The sequence below is a fragment of the Bombyx mandarina genome, chromosome 21, assembly GCF_030267445.1.
Source record: "Bombyx mandarina strain Sakado chromosome 21, ASM3026744v2".
NCBI lineage: Eukaryota > Metazoa > Arthropoda > Insecta > Lepidoptera > Bombycidae > Bombyx > Bombyx mandarina.
The window spans coordinates 3,393,976-3,408,555 of record NC_143227.1 but is presented as its reverse complement, the minus strand read 5'-3'; the positions used below and the strand labels follow the sequence as shown (position 1 = coordinate 3,408,555).

At 36.9% G+C, this 14,580-nt stretch overlaps 1 protein-coding gene and 2 long non-coding RNA genes across 5 annotated transcripts in view; 1 reads left to right on the top strand and 2 right to left on the bottom strand.

Annotated features, from left to right (window-relative positions):
* The window catches only part of LOC149500433 (uncharacterized), a 53,037-nt gene that overhangs the window by 36,168 nt on the left and 2,289 nt on the right, over nt 1–14,580 (bottom strand). The window lies entirely within an intron of this gene.
* On the top strand, nt 708–6,570 carry LOC114244241 (uncharacterized). Its single transcript, XM_028175996.2, has 2 exons — nt 708–1,205; nt 4,498–6,570. The coding sequence occupies exons 1-2, from the start codon at nt 729–731 to the stop codon at nt 6,094–6,096; spliced, it is 2,076 nt and encodes a 691-aa protein (XP_028031797.2). The 5' UTR covers nt 708–728; the 3' UTR covers nt 6,097–6,570.
* LOC149500434 (uncharacterized) lies at nt 6,672–13,552 on the bottom strand. Its single transcript, XR_016324930.1, has 3 exons — nt 13,295–13,552; nt 8,505–8,669; nt 6,672–6,881 (listed from the first exon to the last, which is right to left on the bottom strand). It is a non-coding gene; the product is annotated as an uncharacterized LOC149500434 (long non-coding RNA).

Sequence of the window (14,580 nt, the reverse complement as noted above, 5' to 3'; positions counted from 1 at the left end):
TTGAGTCACGTATTTAATTAATATTGTCTTCGGTCGATGGGTCAACCGTCACTGGACAAGAGACAGCAATGTATTAAAAACATTGTAAGCTACGGTATGAAAGTCTTAAATGAGACTATTATACGTCACGGTTCTATCATATCGGCGACTCTCAATCCTCAGAAAATCTTTAAATTTTATTAACATACTAGCGACCCGCCCTCGCTTCGCTTCGGAAACATTAAAACACACATGAAACCAAAAAAAATAAATAAAAAAAAAATAAAAAAAGTAGCCTATGTTCATCAGGGACAATGTCGGCTTCTAATGGAAAAAGAATTTTTCAAATCGGTCCAGTAGTTTCGGAGCCTATTCGAAACAAACAAACAAATCTTTCCTCTTTATAATATTAAGTATAGATAATAAATTTGGTGATTGTTTAAATTAGAAAATGATTCAGCCCGTGCGTTCACCCATCTATTTACAAACTGCAGGTCACATTATTGACCTTGCGTGATTAATGAGAATGACGTAAGCGACGTATTATAACAAATCCTGAAACGGTCTATGAAATATTTTATACGATACATGCAAAATATTTTATCGTTCGATTATTCTCGTTTCATAGAATTATATCTTATCCACGATAAAGTAACAAATAATTAAGATACAGGTATTTTGATTACAGCATAAATTTTTAACTATATAGAGATTTATTGGACACCGCACCAAATGCCTGTGCCAAGAACATGTTTCGGATAACGCTGCGATGTTTTGTTGCGCTCTCTCTCTCCGCCACGTGCGTACTAAGTGACAGATGCATCAGATTCACGTTCGAAGATGCCGAGGAATTCCAGTCGCTGTTCAGTAACGAAGTCGGAATATGCGGAGGGATGCAATTTTGGGATGTCGAAACCTACGAATCAGTGCCGATGGAGAGCTTCCACGAGGCAGGGCGGAGTTTCATTAGCCCGAGAACGATACTGAGCTGCGTATCGTCGTTCTTCTTTCAAATGAGAGCCGGGGGTATTGTAGAAGTGAATATCTTTATGGACGGAGCGTCGAATTCGGATCAGATCAATCTGCTCGCGAATCAGCACGTGCCTGGAGGGAACGACACGGTCGTGGGGTCCACTAGTAACACTCCCCAGAATTCAGCGGCCTTTGTACGCGGATGGCACACGTTTAGAGTACGATTGATTGGAACCGGCTCTTACGAAGGATACGTAAGTTACTTTTTTATTTATTAATTGAATGAGTGATTACTGGTGACCCTGAGGCCTTTCCAGTTTCACCAGGACGGGTGGGCGAGCAAATGCTCAGCCAGGAGGGGTGGAATTCGATAACATCTGCCCGGGCGCCTCCGAAGGAGACCTAAGAACTCAAGGGCAGCTGCTTCGCGAATTAATCTACTACCGGATCCGAATCGCGACCCGCTGAGAAGATCCGGCGAGAAACCCAGCGGGCTGATGCATGGATTAGGTTGCACGTTGAACTCTTTGTCGAGTTCGAGGAGTACGGTTACTAGGGTTCGCAAGCCTGCTGCTAGTGTTAGAGCTGAAGGCGTCTAGTGTGAAGGTTATTCGATCTGACGGATCCGTAAGGACGTGAAGTTACTTATCTAACTTGTAGCAATATATGACAAACGCATTCCGCAGCCTAAAGCTTGGAATTTGCCGGTGTTATGGGTCAACACTCATACCAACCATACAAGAAAAAGTATGCTTAACAAAAATACGGGTTCCAACCGATCAGTAGATATTTTACTGCCAACGAAGACAAGAACGATATAGTGGAATGTTGCTGTTGTCTCTTGTTGATATCATTGAGGGGGTGATCTATATAACCGTATCCCTACTTTCCGAACTGGGATTAAAAAGGAAATATAAACTAATTCAACACCTAGTACAGTTCCGAGGACAAATATTTTTGTTGTTTACATTTCATTCTGTCATCGTTACAATACAATGTATAAAGTCGACGTAATTTATGTTTTTAGATATACAAATCAATAAATTAAATTGATTAGAATTAAAAACGATATTACCTAATGATTAGTCGTAGTCTCATAGATCAAGCAATCTAATAGAGGGATTAAAATGTATCAAATCAAACGAAGCATGCGAAACTCGTTGATTTAAATGTGTTACATACGTTAATATGTATGATTACAGAAAAAATTGCTTAAAAATTTAATGTGTACCCAAATAAAGTCTGAATTAAATGTTTCAATGCCCATGTTCTTTGTAAAGTTTGTTCAGACATTTATTTATTTATTTGGGAAACCAACAGTACAATTCAAACATATAATATTTTTAAAAATAGCTAAAACAATAACCAAACATGTTTCCATCATGAAAATTACATATAAGTAGAAAGTGAACAAAAGTAGAAAAAAAAAGAGAAATTTAGAAATTTAAGTTCACACAAAAAAAACAAAAAAACAAGAACGTAAATATGTTTATGTAAAAATATATATATTTTAGCGAGAAGAAAGTCATTTTTGGATACGGTATGTTTCGTATCAGGTACAATGTTTAATTAAAAATTTATCTCTTAGCTGCACAATTCATTGACTATATATATATTCAGAGTCCGTTAGCAAACGCTTCGAATCGATATTTTTTCCCAAAATTAACATTCCGTGTTTTAATAATCTCTTAGTAAATTCAAATAAGCAGAATTAAACCATTAAAATATAAGATTTTCCCTGAATCAAAATGTTGGTGAAAATATTATCCTACTTAATTTTCTAATCCACTTCAGTTAAAACAGGCACCGACTTTCTAGAATTCTTATTCCCATCGTATTATAATGTTTCTATTAATTTTTAAACACTTATCTATGGAAACTGTAAGAGGAAGCCCCTCCGTAATGAAGTTACAGCGGAATTTAATTCCTCTTATGTTAGCAATAACGGCAAAATCCCGAAAACCAAGTTCGAAGCTAGCTCTTTTGATTTTCTGAAGCGAAGGCACCTGATAGATGAACTCACGTCCTTACGGATCCATCAGATCCAATAGCCTTGAATTAGACGCCTTCAACTCTAACACAAAGAGCAGGCTTAGGGACCCCGGTAACCGTACTCGTCGAACTCGACAAAGAGTTCGACGTGCAACCTAACCCATGAATCAGCTCGCTGAGTTTCTCGCCGGATCGTCTCAGCGGGTCGCGATTCCAATCCGGTAGTAGATTCATTCGCGAAGCAGCTGTTCTTGGGTTGTTAGGTCTCTTTCGGAGGCGCTCGGGCAGCTGTTAGCAAATCCCACCCTTACTGGCTGAGCCTTTGCTCGCCCACCTGTCCTGGTGAAACTGGAAAGGCCTCCGGGACAACAGTAATCCGTCAATCCTAAAAAAAAAATATGAACTCCGACGAAAACAATGTCCCACTTTTTTTTTTAATACTTTTACATATTTTTGAGTTCAATTTACACAACAAAGTTGGATAATCGTGTGTTCTTTCAGCGCGTCATTAAAAAGGATTCCGTCGCTGATCCAAAACCCAACAGGACTAGCATAGGACTTAACTGAAGGAACTTAGAATGTTCCCCTGTGCAAAGAATATTGTCCTTAAATCCATCTTGGTCCTCTATCTCATTCTCTAAACCAATATTACAGCTTCAAATTGCATCTGCGGTGAAAATATTTCGATTAAAATTCGGATGTAACGTTACAAAAATCCGTGAACCGCATGTCTCCTTTCTATACATATGTACAAATTTCATTGTGTTATTGAATGAACACAGAATACTTTAACTAAAGCAAATATGTTATGTGATTGATAGTTTTAATATGATTCAACATACATGTTTTTCTATCACTCGCAAACTGGTTGTCTTGAAATTCGCTACCAAAAACGTTTTGCTGCAAAGGGGCGCGCCGAATATCTAATTAGCATCATAATTAATCATATGAGCAGTATCTAAAATCACATAAGATTTGTATTAAATATGTAATAGTTCAAGATCTCGTCTGATATGATGTGGCTACAGGAGCCCATGGACATCAAAGCGCACGCAGTGACCTTTGAATTTGATCTAGAAATCTCCTTTAAACTACATTATAGCGGGTTTCGCATCCCAAAAAGTAACGCATAGCTATATCGCGGCCAAAAAAGCGAGTTATCATCCATAGAATACCGCACAACAAATAAGATTTAATCATTATAGTACCGCACAGTATACCCTTACACCAATAAAATCTAATTTAAATAGTAATTGCAATTTACATCCATACGTACATACACACAAATAACGTTGAATGTAATGTGCCAAGATGCTTCGCAGAAAACCTATTTCAGAATTTCCAAAATCACTAAAATTTAGTTGGGAACTAAACCAAACGAAAAATTTTCAATAAAATTAACAAAATGAAATTAAAAAACCGCTAAGCACTAACCTAATGTTTTAGTCTATCTTTGTGAATACGCTTTTGAAAATTCTTATATGATCTGCAAAAATCATCAATTTAAATGCGATTTAATATAACTAGTGAATAATTTTTCATTAAAATTTCCAGATAACATTGATGGGAATGAAGTCTACTCATTCGAGGGTATTGGTTGATTCGTTCCGTTATATCCCTCCCGATATGGCTGAGAGCGCATGCACATTTTATGAAGAAGACATGACTACTACTACTTTATTACCAGAGCCAACAACAACTTTCGAACCAACTACTGAGGAACCAACTACTGAAGAGCCTACCACCACAGAGCCGACAACAGAAGAATCTACTACTGAAGAACCTACTACCACAGAGCCGACTACCGAAGAACCTACCACTTTAGAACCAACTACTGAAGGATCTACCACATTAGAACCGACTACTGAAGAGCCTACTACCATAGGGCCCACTACTATAGAACCTACTACCATAGAACCGACTACTGAAGAACCTACCACTGTAGAACCAACTACTGAAGAACCTACCACATTAGAACCAACTACTGAAGAACCTACCACTTTAGAACCAACTACTGAAGAATCTACCACCGTTGAACCAACTACTGCCGAGCCTTCGACAGTTGCACCAACCACTGAAGAACCTACCACATTAGAACCCACTACTGAAGAATCTACTACCATAGAACCGACTACTGAAGAATCTACCACTTTAGAACCAACTACTGAAGAATCTACCACCGTTGAACCAACTACTGCCGAGCCTTCGACAGTTGCACCAACCACTGAAGAACCTACCACATTAGAACCAACTACTGAAGAATCTACTACCATAGAACCGAGTACCGAAGAACCTACCACATTAGAACCAACTACTGAAGAATCTACCACCATAGAACCGACTACTGAAGAGCCTACTACCATAGAGCCCACTACTATAGAACCTACTACCATAGAACCGACTACTGAAGAACCTACCACTGTAGAACCAACTACTGAAGAACCTACCACATTAGAACCAACTACTGAAGAATCTACTACCGTTGAACCAACTACTACAGAGCCTTCTACTGTTGAACCAACTACTGAAGCTCCAACTACCGAGGAACCTACCACCGAACAGCCTATAATAACTATTGAACCTACGACTATTAAACCAACTACAGAAGAAACTACAACTATTGGACTGACAACAAATGAACCAACAACTGAAGAGGCAACTACTGCTCATCCGACGACAGCAATGCCCACCACTAGTCCAACTGTGAGCCCAGAAACAACGGCACCACCTATTGAACCGATTACAACAGAACCCTACCCCACGGAACCCGAACTGACCACAGAAGGAGACGATCAAGGAACATCTCCAAGCAGCATTGAAACAACGACACCAAGCAGCATTGAAACAACAACACCAAGCGACGAAACCACAGAACAAACTGATGGAACAGAAGAACCTCCCGAGATAGAAGAAGTACGTCCGGCATTTTGGAATGCCCTGACAATAACTATGGCTGTTTTGCTGTTCATTTTACTGCTAGCTATCGTAGCTGCTGTGTCATATGAAATCGGTAGAAGAAGAAGAAGATCGAAAGACAGCATTTCAGAAATCGACATTGATATAGAGAATCTACCGAAACCCGTTCTGCTTCCGCGGATATCGAAAGTTTACCCAGATCCACCGTATGCGAGAAGTGACCAGTTTTTAACGTGAACGAATTTGCTGAGAACTATGTGCTTAATGCGAGTTTTTTAGCGTTCTCGATAGCGTAAAAGTTAACTCAAATTTGTATGCAGTTGGAACAGCGCCCCTAGCGGCAAACGTAGGCAAACGTTGTGTGTTGTATGTATGTAAAAAAATCCGCACTAAGCACACTGGATTTAAACAGATTCTCTTGTTCATTCTTTAAAGGTGACTTGAGGTTTCTTGCGATGTTAGCGGTTCTTAAATACTCAAAATTCAGTATTTTTTTAAGCAAAAGAGGTCGGTTAAATTAGGAAATTTAATGTATTTATTTAAATAGACTTAGCAATTAATCACGATCTGAAAACTATAGACACTATTTTACTATAGATGATAGTATGCCTATTACTTGTTAACAAACTGTACTTGTAGAAGTCTAGATGATTCGAAAGACATTTAAGCTTATAGACAATAATTAATAAGGACGTTAGAATATTAAGATTTTGTAAGCTTTTTTGTTAATTAATAAAACCTTTATTAAGAATTTGAATTAAGCAATGCTGTATTGTTTTGATATTATTATTTTAAATAAACATTTAAGTACAAAAAAAACTTTTTACTTTCCAAACATACGAAAAAATCGTTAAAAACTGAGTACCTGTACAACAGTCGTTTATTTTCCATTATTTTGGCGACATTTAGTGCTTCATATTGCTGCAAGCTACACTTACATAAACCATATTCAATTTTGATTTTTAGTCTCATCGGAATTAACCTAAGTAACTGCTACCGCCATCTGTGCAAAAATGTTGGAACTAAAACAAAAAAAATGCATAAACCGATAAAGTATATCACCTACACCAATAAACCTTGTAACAACATTTTTAATTGCATATTTCATGTGTTATCGAATATAATAAACACAATGCATCATTGATAATATCATAATCAGGCATGATACTTGGCCGTGAATCGAACATACTTGAAAATACATATTATAATATAATACCTAAAAAACTACATCCTGTTCGATCTGATATTAATTAAAAAAATCTTCGCGCTTAATTAAAATCATTATCGACAAATGTATTTCTCTATGTACTACATATACCTATATAATCACTACATACTATAAAAGAAAGTCGTTTTCTCTGTCCCTATATCCCTATACAAGCGTAAATCTTTAAAACTACGCAACGGATATTGAGGCGGGTTTTTTTAATAGATAGAGTGATTCAAGAGGAAGGTTTATATGTATAATAACATCCATTAAATAGTGGAGAAATTAATAATAAATTACCGTTTCCGAAGCGAAGCGAGGGCGGGTCGCTAGTACCTAATATATAAAAATGAATACTGCAATACATGTTGGGACATAAAACATTAAGTGGATTTCATAACGGCTGTGTTTCCATGCAGACAAGAGATTCCCTTTTAAGCTAAAGAAAGGCTTTAGAGGAAGAGGTAGACCTAAGAAAAAATGGATGGATTGCGTGAAAGACGATATGTGTAAGAGGGGAGTGAGCGTATATGATAGAGGAGTATGGAAGAAGAAAACATGTTGCCCCGACCCCAGGCGACTGGGAGAAGGGCGGGAAAATGATGATGTGACGAAGAGATTACCTTTTGTCTGTATGGATACGTACCAGCATCCTATCTATTTCTGTCACAAATTAGTATTAGCTTCCAGTTTGAAAAATGGAACATTAGTAATATCTAGCAGACAAATGAGACTTAAATCACGTCTCAATCTGAGTAATATTCGCGTGGCGGCATCGATAAGCCCCGTTAAACTCCACCTATTGGTGTATTGGAACAGAAATAAGATAGACGTATCTATGCCGGAACCCCCAATTAGCCACTGGTGGTAGGACCGCTTGTATGTCCGCACGGGTAGGTACTACCACCCTGCCTATTTCTACCGTGATGCAGTAATGCGTTGCGACTTGAAGGGCGGGGCAGCCTACAAAACTATACTGAAACCTTAAAACTAATATCTCGAGGTGGGTGGCGGCATTTACGTTGCAGATGTCTATAGGCTCCAGTAACCACTTAACACTAGGTGGGTTGTGAGCTCGTCCAAATAACTATGCAAAAAAATATATTAAAAGGCACTAATCCTAAAAAATCAGCCTATAAAATTGCGCGCGCAGAAAAACAAGGATGTACTCTTAGCAAATCCTTTCTCACCCGGTTGAGGTCTTTCCTCGTCCACCTGTCCTGGTGAAATTGGAATAGCCATAGGGCCTCCAGTAATCCTTCACTCCAAAAAAAAAACGATAAGTACCTACATCGTCGAAGATGAATCATTATATCGTTATATCGTCATTATGAAAAAAAAAAATGCAAAAATTGCGCGGCTTCTTGATAGAACAAAGAGTTGATTGTGGCCTAGATTTCATATGGGTTTCCTTCACTCTTTCCACCAGAATTCTCACCTTTCCGAGGTTTACGAAAAATCATGATTCTCTCGGTGTGAGCTTTTCCTTAGGACGTCCTTGAGAACTCCGATTATCTTCTCTACGTTTTAAAACTCGAACAGCAACGAAATCGTTCTCCTCAAGTACAGAGCGCGATATCCTTAAGTCTCAGTTTGGGTCTCTCTGAAATAATCAGCAATTTGAGTAACCAAAGGAAGCCTTTAAAAAATTAGGCGCTACACACACACTGACTCAACCGTTTTGCTTCCAATAATAAAACGTAATAACTATCAAATTCTAATAATGATTATTAAATTGTAATGAATATTCGGGCCACGGGCGACAAGATACGTCGTTTTCGAAATCAGATCACCTGAAATCAGAAAACAATATGAAAAATAGAACAGACTTAAGTCTTCTCCAAAGTCCGGAAACATATCTAATTCTTTCGACTCCATTTTACGCAATGCTTAGAACGATCCCAGTAACTAAGGTCAACCAATTGTCACATTTTTATATTAAATCCTTTTATTTATTTGTCATTATTCATAGTTGGGATTTAGCTTTATTTAATTTAGAACGTACAAAGATATTTTATACACTTGATCAATATGATTCGTGGCTGATGATGCGTGGCTTTGATTCATTGTTTTTTTTTTTTTTGTATATATGAACCCAAAAAAATTTAAAGTATTTTTGATTATACTGAATTAGTTCGGTATAGTCGTTCAACTATAGTTATAAGTAGTTCGGTAGTTCAACTTCGTAAGAAATTACGAATTTACGAATTCGCGGTCTTCAATCAAGAACTCGTATACTCTAATGATATCTGCGACCTTAGCATACGAAATCTATGAGCTTTGTCAGTGACTTCGGTTCTCTATCGAATAACTCATTGCGGATTTTATCCTTCAGAAAAAACTCCCGATATACACGTTATATATATATAGGTATATATATATTTTTTATACTCAGATGTGTGGACGAGCTCATAGCCCACCTGGTCTTAAGTGGTTACTCGATACATAGACATCTACAACGTAAATGTGCCACACATTAAGTCGTCGTGGCCTAAAGGATAAGACGTCCGGTGCATTCGTGTTGAAGCGATGCACTGGTGTTCGAATCCCGCAGGCGGGTACCAATTTTTCTAATGAAATACGTACTCAACAAATGTTCACGACTGACTTCCACGGTGAAGGAATAACATCGTGTAATAAAAACCAAACCCGCAAAATTATAATTTGCGTAATCACTGGTGGTAGGACCTCTTGTGAGTCCGCACGGGTAGGTACCACCACCCCGCCTATTTCCGCCGTGAAGCAGTAATGCGTTTCGGTTCGAAGGGTGGGGTAGCCGTTGTAACTATACTGAGACCTTAGAACTTATATCTCGAGGTGGGTGGCGCATTTACGTTGTAGATGTCTATGGGCTCCAGTAACTACTTAACACCAGGTGGGCTGTGAGCTCGTCCATCCATCTAAGCAATAAAAAAAAAAAAAAAAAAAAAAAAAACACATCTTGAGATATAAGTTCTAAGGTCTCAGTATAGTTATAACGGCTGCTCCACCCTTCAATCCGAAACGCATTACTGCTTCACGGCAGAAATAGGTGGGGTGGTGGTACCTACCCGTGCGAACTCACAAGAGGTCCTACCACCATTTATTACGCAAATTATAATTTTGCGGGTTTGGTTTTTATTAAACGATGTTATTCCTTCACCATGGAAGTCAATCGTGAACATTTGTTAAGTACGCATTTCATTACAAAAATTGGTACTCGCCTGCGGGATTCGAACACCGGTGCATCGCTAATTACGAATGCACCTGACGTCTTATCCTTTAGGCCACGACGACTTCATTATTGCTCGCTAGGCGACCTTGAACTGACAAACTAACCCTGTTCCGTTCCGATCCCACATGTCTTGACAGGTGGGATCCATGATGACAAGATCTAGATCAGACGAGAAGTATGAGTAAATTTAGTTTCATAAATGCATACAGTGATATTTTCAACTGACAAGGGTCTTTGTGTGAAATCATCGTGATAATTTTGTTCCGCTACTGACACGAAAGCAACGATAAACCAATCGTACAACGATTTGATTTCTCGATCAAAAAACCAACTGAAAATAACTTCTTTGTCTTTCTTTTTTTTCTTTGTTTTTAAACTGTTTTATTATTAAATTTATCTACATAAGTCACCAAGCAATCGGACGTGGATTAAATGTTCATTAAAGTCCACAGGTGTCAAAGCGTGAATGTTGCCGCCTTTAAAACGTTATTTGAAGTCTCAAATTGTAATGGAATTGCTGTCTAAGTTTTCATACTGAGAAACGCCTACTTCTTAGTGGCAGGATACGCGTGCGGTACCTACCCATGTCATCTCTCAATTAAAACTACGAACAATCTATCCTGAGTAATTTCTTTAATAATTATTTTCATTAGCACGAGGCATTTTGACAAAATACAACATCAAGCAAACATAATAATTCACTGATAATAATTCAATTCAATTCATAAAAGTGTGCAATGTTTCATCAATCTTTCTTTATGACGTTATCACGTAAAACTATCGTCCGTAAACCACCTTTACAAACAACCAACTTTTTTTTTATACTAATATTATAAAGAGAAAAGATTTGTTTGTTTGTTTGTATTGAATAGGCTCCGAAACTACTTACTGAACCAATTAGAAAAATTATTTCACTGTTTGGTAGCTACACTATTCCCGAGTGACATAGGCCATAAGGAAGATCTTCTTCTCTTTGTTGTTGTTGTTGTTGTTTTTTATTGCTTAGATGGATGGACGAGCTCACAGCCCACCTGGTGTTGACTGGTTACCGGAGCACGTAGACATCTACAACGTAAATGCGCCACCCACATTGAGATATAAGTTCTAAGGTCTCAGTATAGTTACAACGGCGGCCCCACCCTTCAAACCGAAACGCATTACTGCTTCACGGCAGAAATAGGCAGGGTGGTGGTACCTACCCGTGCGGATTCACAAATGGTCCTACCACCAGTAATTACGCAAATTATAATTTTGCGGGTTTGACTTTTATTACACGATGTTGTTCCTTCACCGTGGAAGTCAATCGATTCAAATCGTCAATCGTGTTATTCACAAAAAAACTATTTCGAATATATATTGTGTGACAGTCGGCTATCTCCATATTAATTCGATGTCTAAAATTTGTTTATGTTAGTTGTTTTTTGTTTTGATACAGCGGACAAATAGTTTGTTTTTTCAACTGCTTTTATAGTTGATTAGTAAAAAACTAATTTGCGTTAAAATAAATTATTTCGCGAAACCAAAATTGTTGCTGTTCTAGTTGAATTACCGCCAACCTTCAATCACAATAATAGTTTCGGAACGCTCACATATTTCCATAACAATTAAATGACAAAACACTTAGCACTTCACCAAGTACATAAAACTATAGGACATCATTCATCATAATACATCCCTTCTCTTCGTGCGTATTTTATTACTACTACGTATTACGTATTTTATTACTGGTGGTAGGACCTCTTGTGAGTCCGCGCGGGTAGGTACCACCGCCCTGCCTATTTCTGCCGTGAAGCAGTAATGCGTTTTGGTTTGAAGGGTGGGGCAGCCGTTGTAACTATACTGAGATCTTATAAGTTATATCTCAAGGCGCATTTACATTGTAGATGTCTATGGGCTCCAGTAACCACTTAACATCATGTGGGCTGTGATCTCGTCCACCCATCTAAGAAAAAAAAACTTACCATTGCCGATTGTTTAAAATCACTATCATTATTTTCTTCTCTTGATTCATCGATACTGAATAATTAATATAACAGTAGTAAGATTATTTCAGTAAACCGAAGAAATAATTATTAATCTCGACTAATCCATTACATCTAAGATCTCTTTCTTTCCAAAAAATCTCCTTCAGAAGAATCCTTAGAACGGCATTGAGGGAGTATTGATAAATCCAAAATATCCTTTGTAATCGGCTTTGACTAACAACTCGTACCTCTAGAAGTAATTGCGTGTTGTAACTCCACTCGCACATGTAATCTATATATTAATACGTGAAGCAAAAACTTTGTATCCCTTTTTACGAAATTTGCGCGGACGGAGGAGTATGAAATTTTCCACACTTATAGAGAACTAGTTGACCCGGTAAACATTGTTTTGCCATATATAAGATTTCTAGGGAATTTCTAGTGTAGAAAAAAAAACTAACTTATTGTAAGTGTGTAAGGATGTGGTAAATGAGTGAAAGAGGTATGTAGTGCTGTGAACGATGAGGGAATATATAATAAAAATAACAAAACCTCATTCAACCACATAATACCTCATTATAACAAAAAAAAATGTCCAAATAAAAAAAATATGTTAGGGGTGGACAACCCTAATCACTTAGGGATATGAAAAATAGATAGTAGCCGATTCTCAGGCTTACTGAATATGCATAAAAAATTTCATGAGAATCGGTCAAGCGGTTTCGGAGGAGTATGGGAACGAACATTGTGACACGAGAATTTTATATATTAGATATAGAGAAGAAGTGCACAATGCTAATATTTTTTTAAAATAATGCATAAAAGATACATTAAATCAATAAAGAAAACATTACACACACTACATACCATGTATTTGACGCACACACGCATGCATACTATTTATTGTCAAACTTTTGTTCTTGACGTCTGTTGTCAAATTGAGATTCAATATTGTTTGTCTTTGTTAATATTTTTTATAGTGTAGTCTTGGCGAAATTTGTGAAGAAGTATAAAGAAGTAAAATACAATCATAATAGTGTACAAACTTACAATTCCAATTAATTATAGTCGAATTTCGACTACTGCAGGACCTCTAGTATTGAAAAATGTACGCAGATTAAAAATATTATTTGTCAAGTATACAAAATACCGTAACCTCAGCTCATAAGATTAGTTCAGAAATTCAACACTGACATCAGCCACATCGATCACATATAACAATTTTGAAAAGACACTCCGTAAAATTACTGTCATATCAAATTGTTTAAAACCTGAACTTTTCATTACGTCGACGTGTTATGTTCCTCCGACGAACTGCTGTGAGATTTAAAGAAAACCAAATGTTTTTTCGTCGTCTTATCGTAAAATGATTAACGTTAATAGGTGAAACAGCAGCCGGGATTAAGTGACAATTTGATTGTGTTATTGATTGCGAGATACTATTTGATAATTTTTTAATCACATTCGTGTATACGCCTGCCTTAGCGCCATTGATTTCCGAAATCGAGGACTTATTCACAGAGCCGTATCCGATGTTTTTCAATATAAAATGTTGCGACCATACACCGCTGCTTAATTTACATTTATGCTTTGCTTGGAAACAAAAAAAATCATTAATGAAATTTTCGTACAAATGTAAAAATCTAATTGAATTTTTTGTTATTTGAGAATGGTTTTAAGAACAATTTTGTCTATATAAATAAATAAATATTAAACACAAACAAAGACAAATTTATAAATATTAAATCTATCTATACTAATATATAAATCTACAATGGTTTTTACGGATGTTCCGTTATAACTACTACTACTTCGACGACCGTCTGGTGTAGTGGTAAGTGACATGGTCACTACACAAGGGGGTCGCGGGTTCGAATCCCGCCAAGGGAAGATATTTGTATGATAAATATAATTGTCTTTTCCAGGGTTATGGATGTATATTAAATATATGTAGGTGTATAATAAAAATCTTACATTTATTTCCGTTATCTGGTACCTGTAACACAAGTTCTTTACGAACTTATCACGGGACCAGTTAACGTGGCGTGATTGTTAGTAAATATTTATAAAAAAAAAAAAAAAAAACTACTGAACCGTGCATCCGATTGACTTGATCCATGTAGAAAATACATATACTTAATGGATAGGCTAATATTAATATGAGGGTTGGACTCCCTAATAATAATGACAATAAATAATAATGTTAATTTTAAATGCATAGCGAAGCGGGCGAGTACGGCTAGTAAGTATATCATTGTATGGAGTACTTCGAAATGAATAAACAATAAAAGACTTAATTGTGTTTTCTGTGATATAATAAGAAAACAACATTTAAA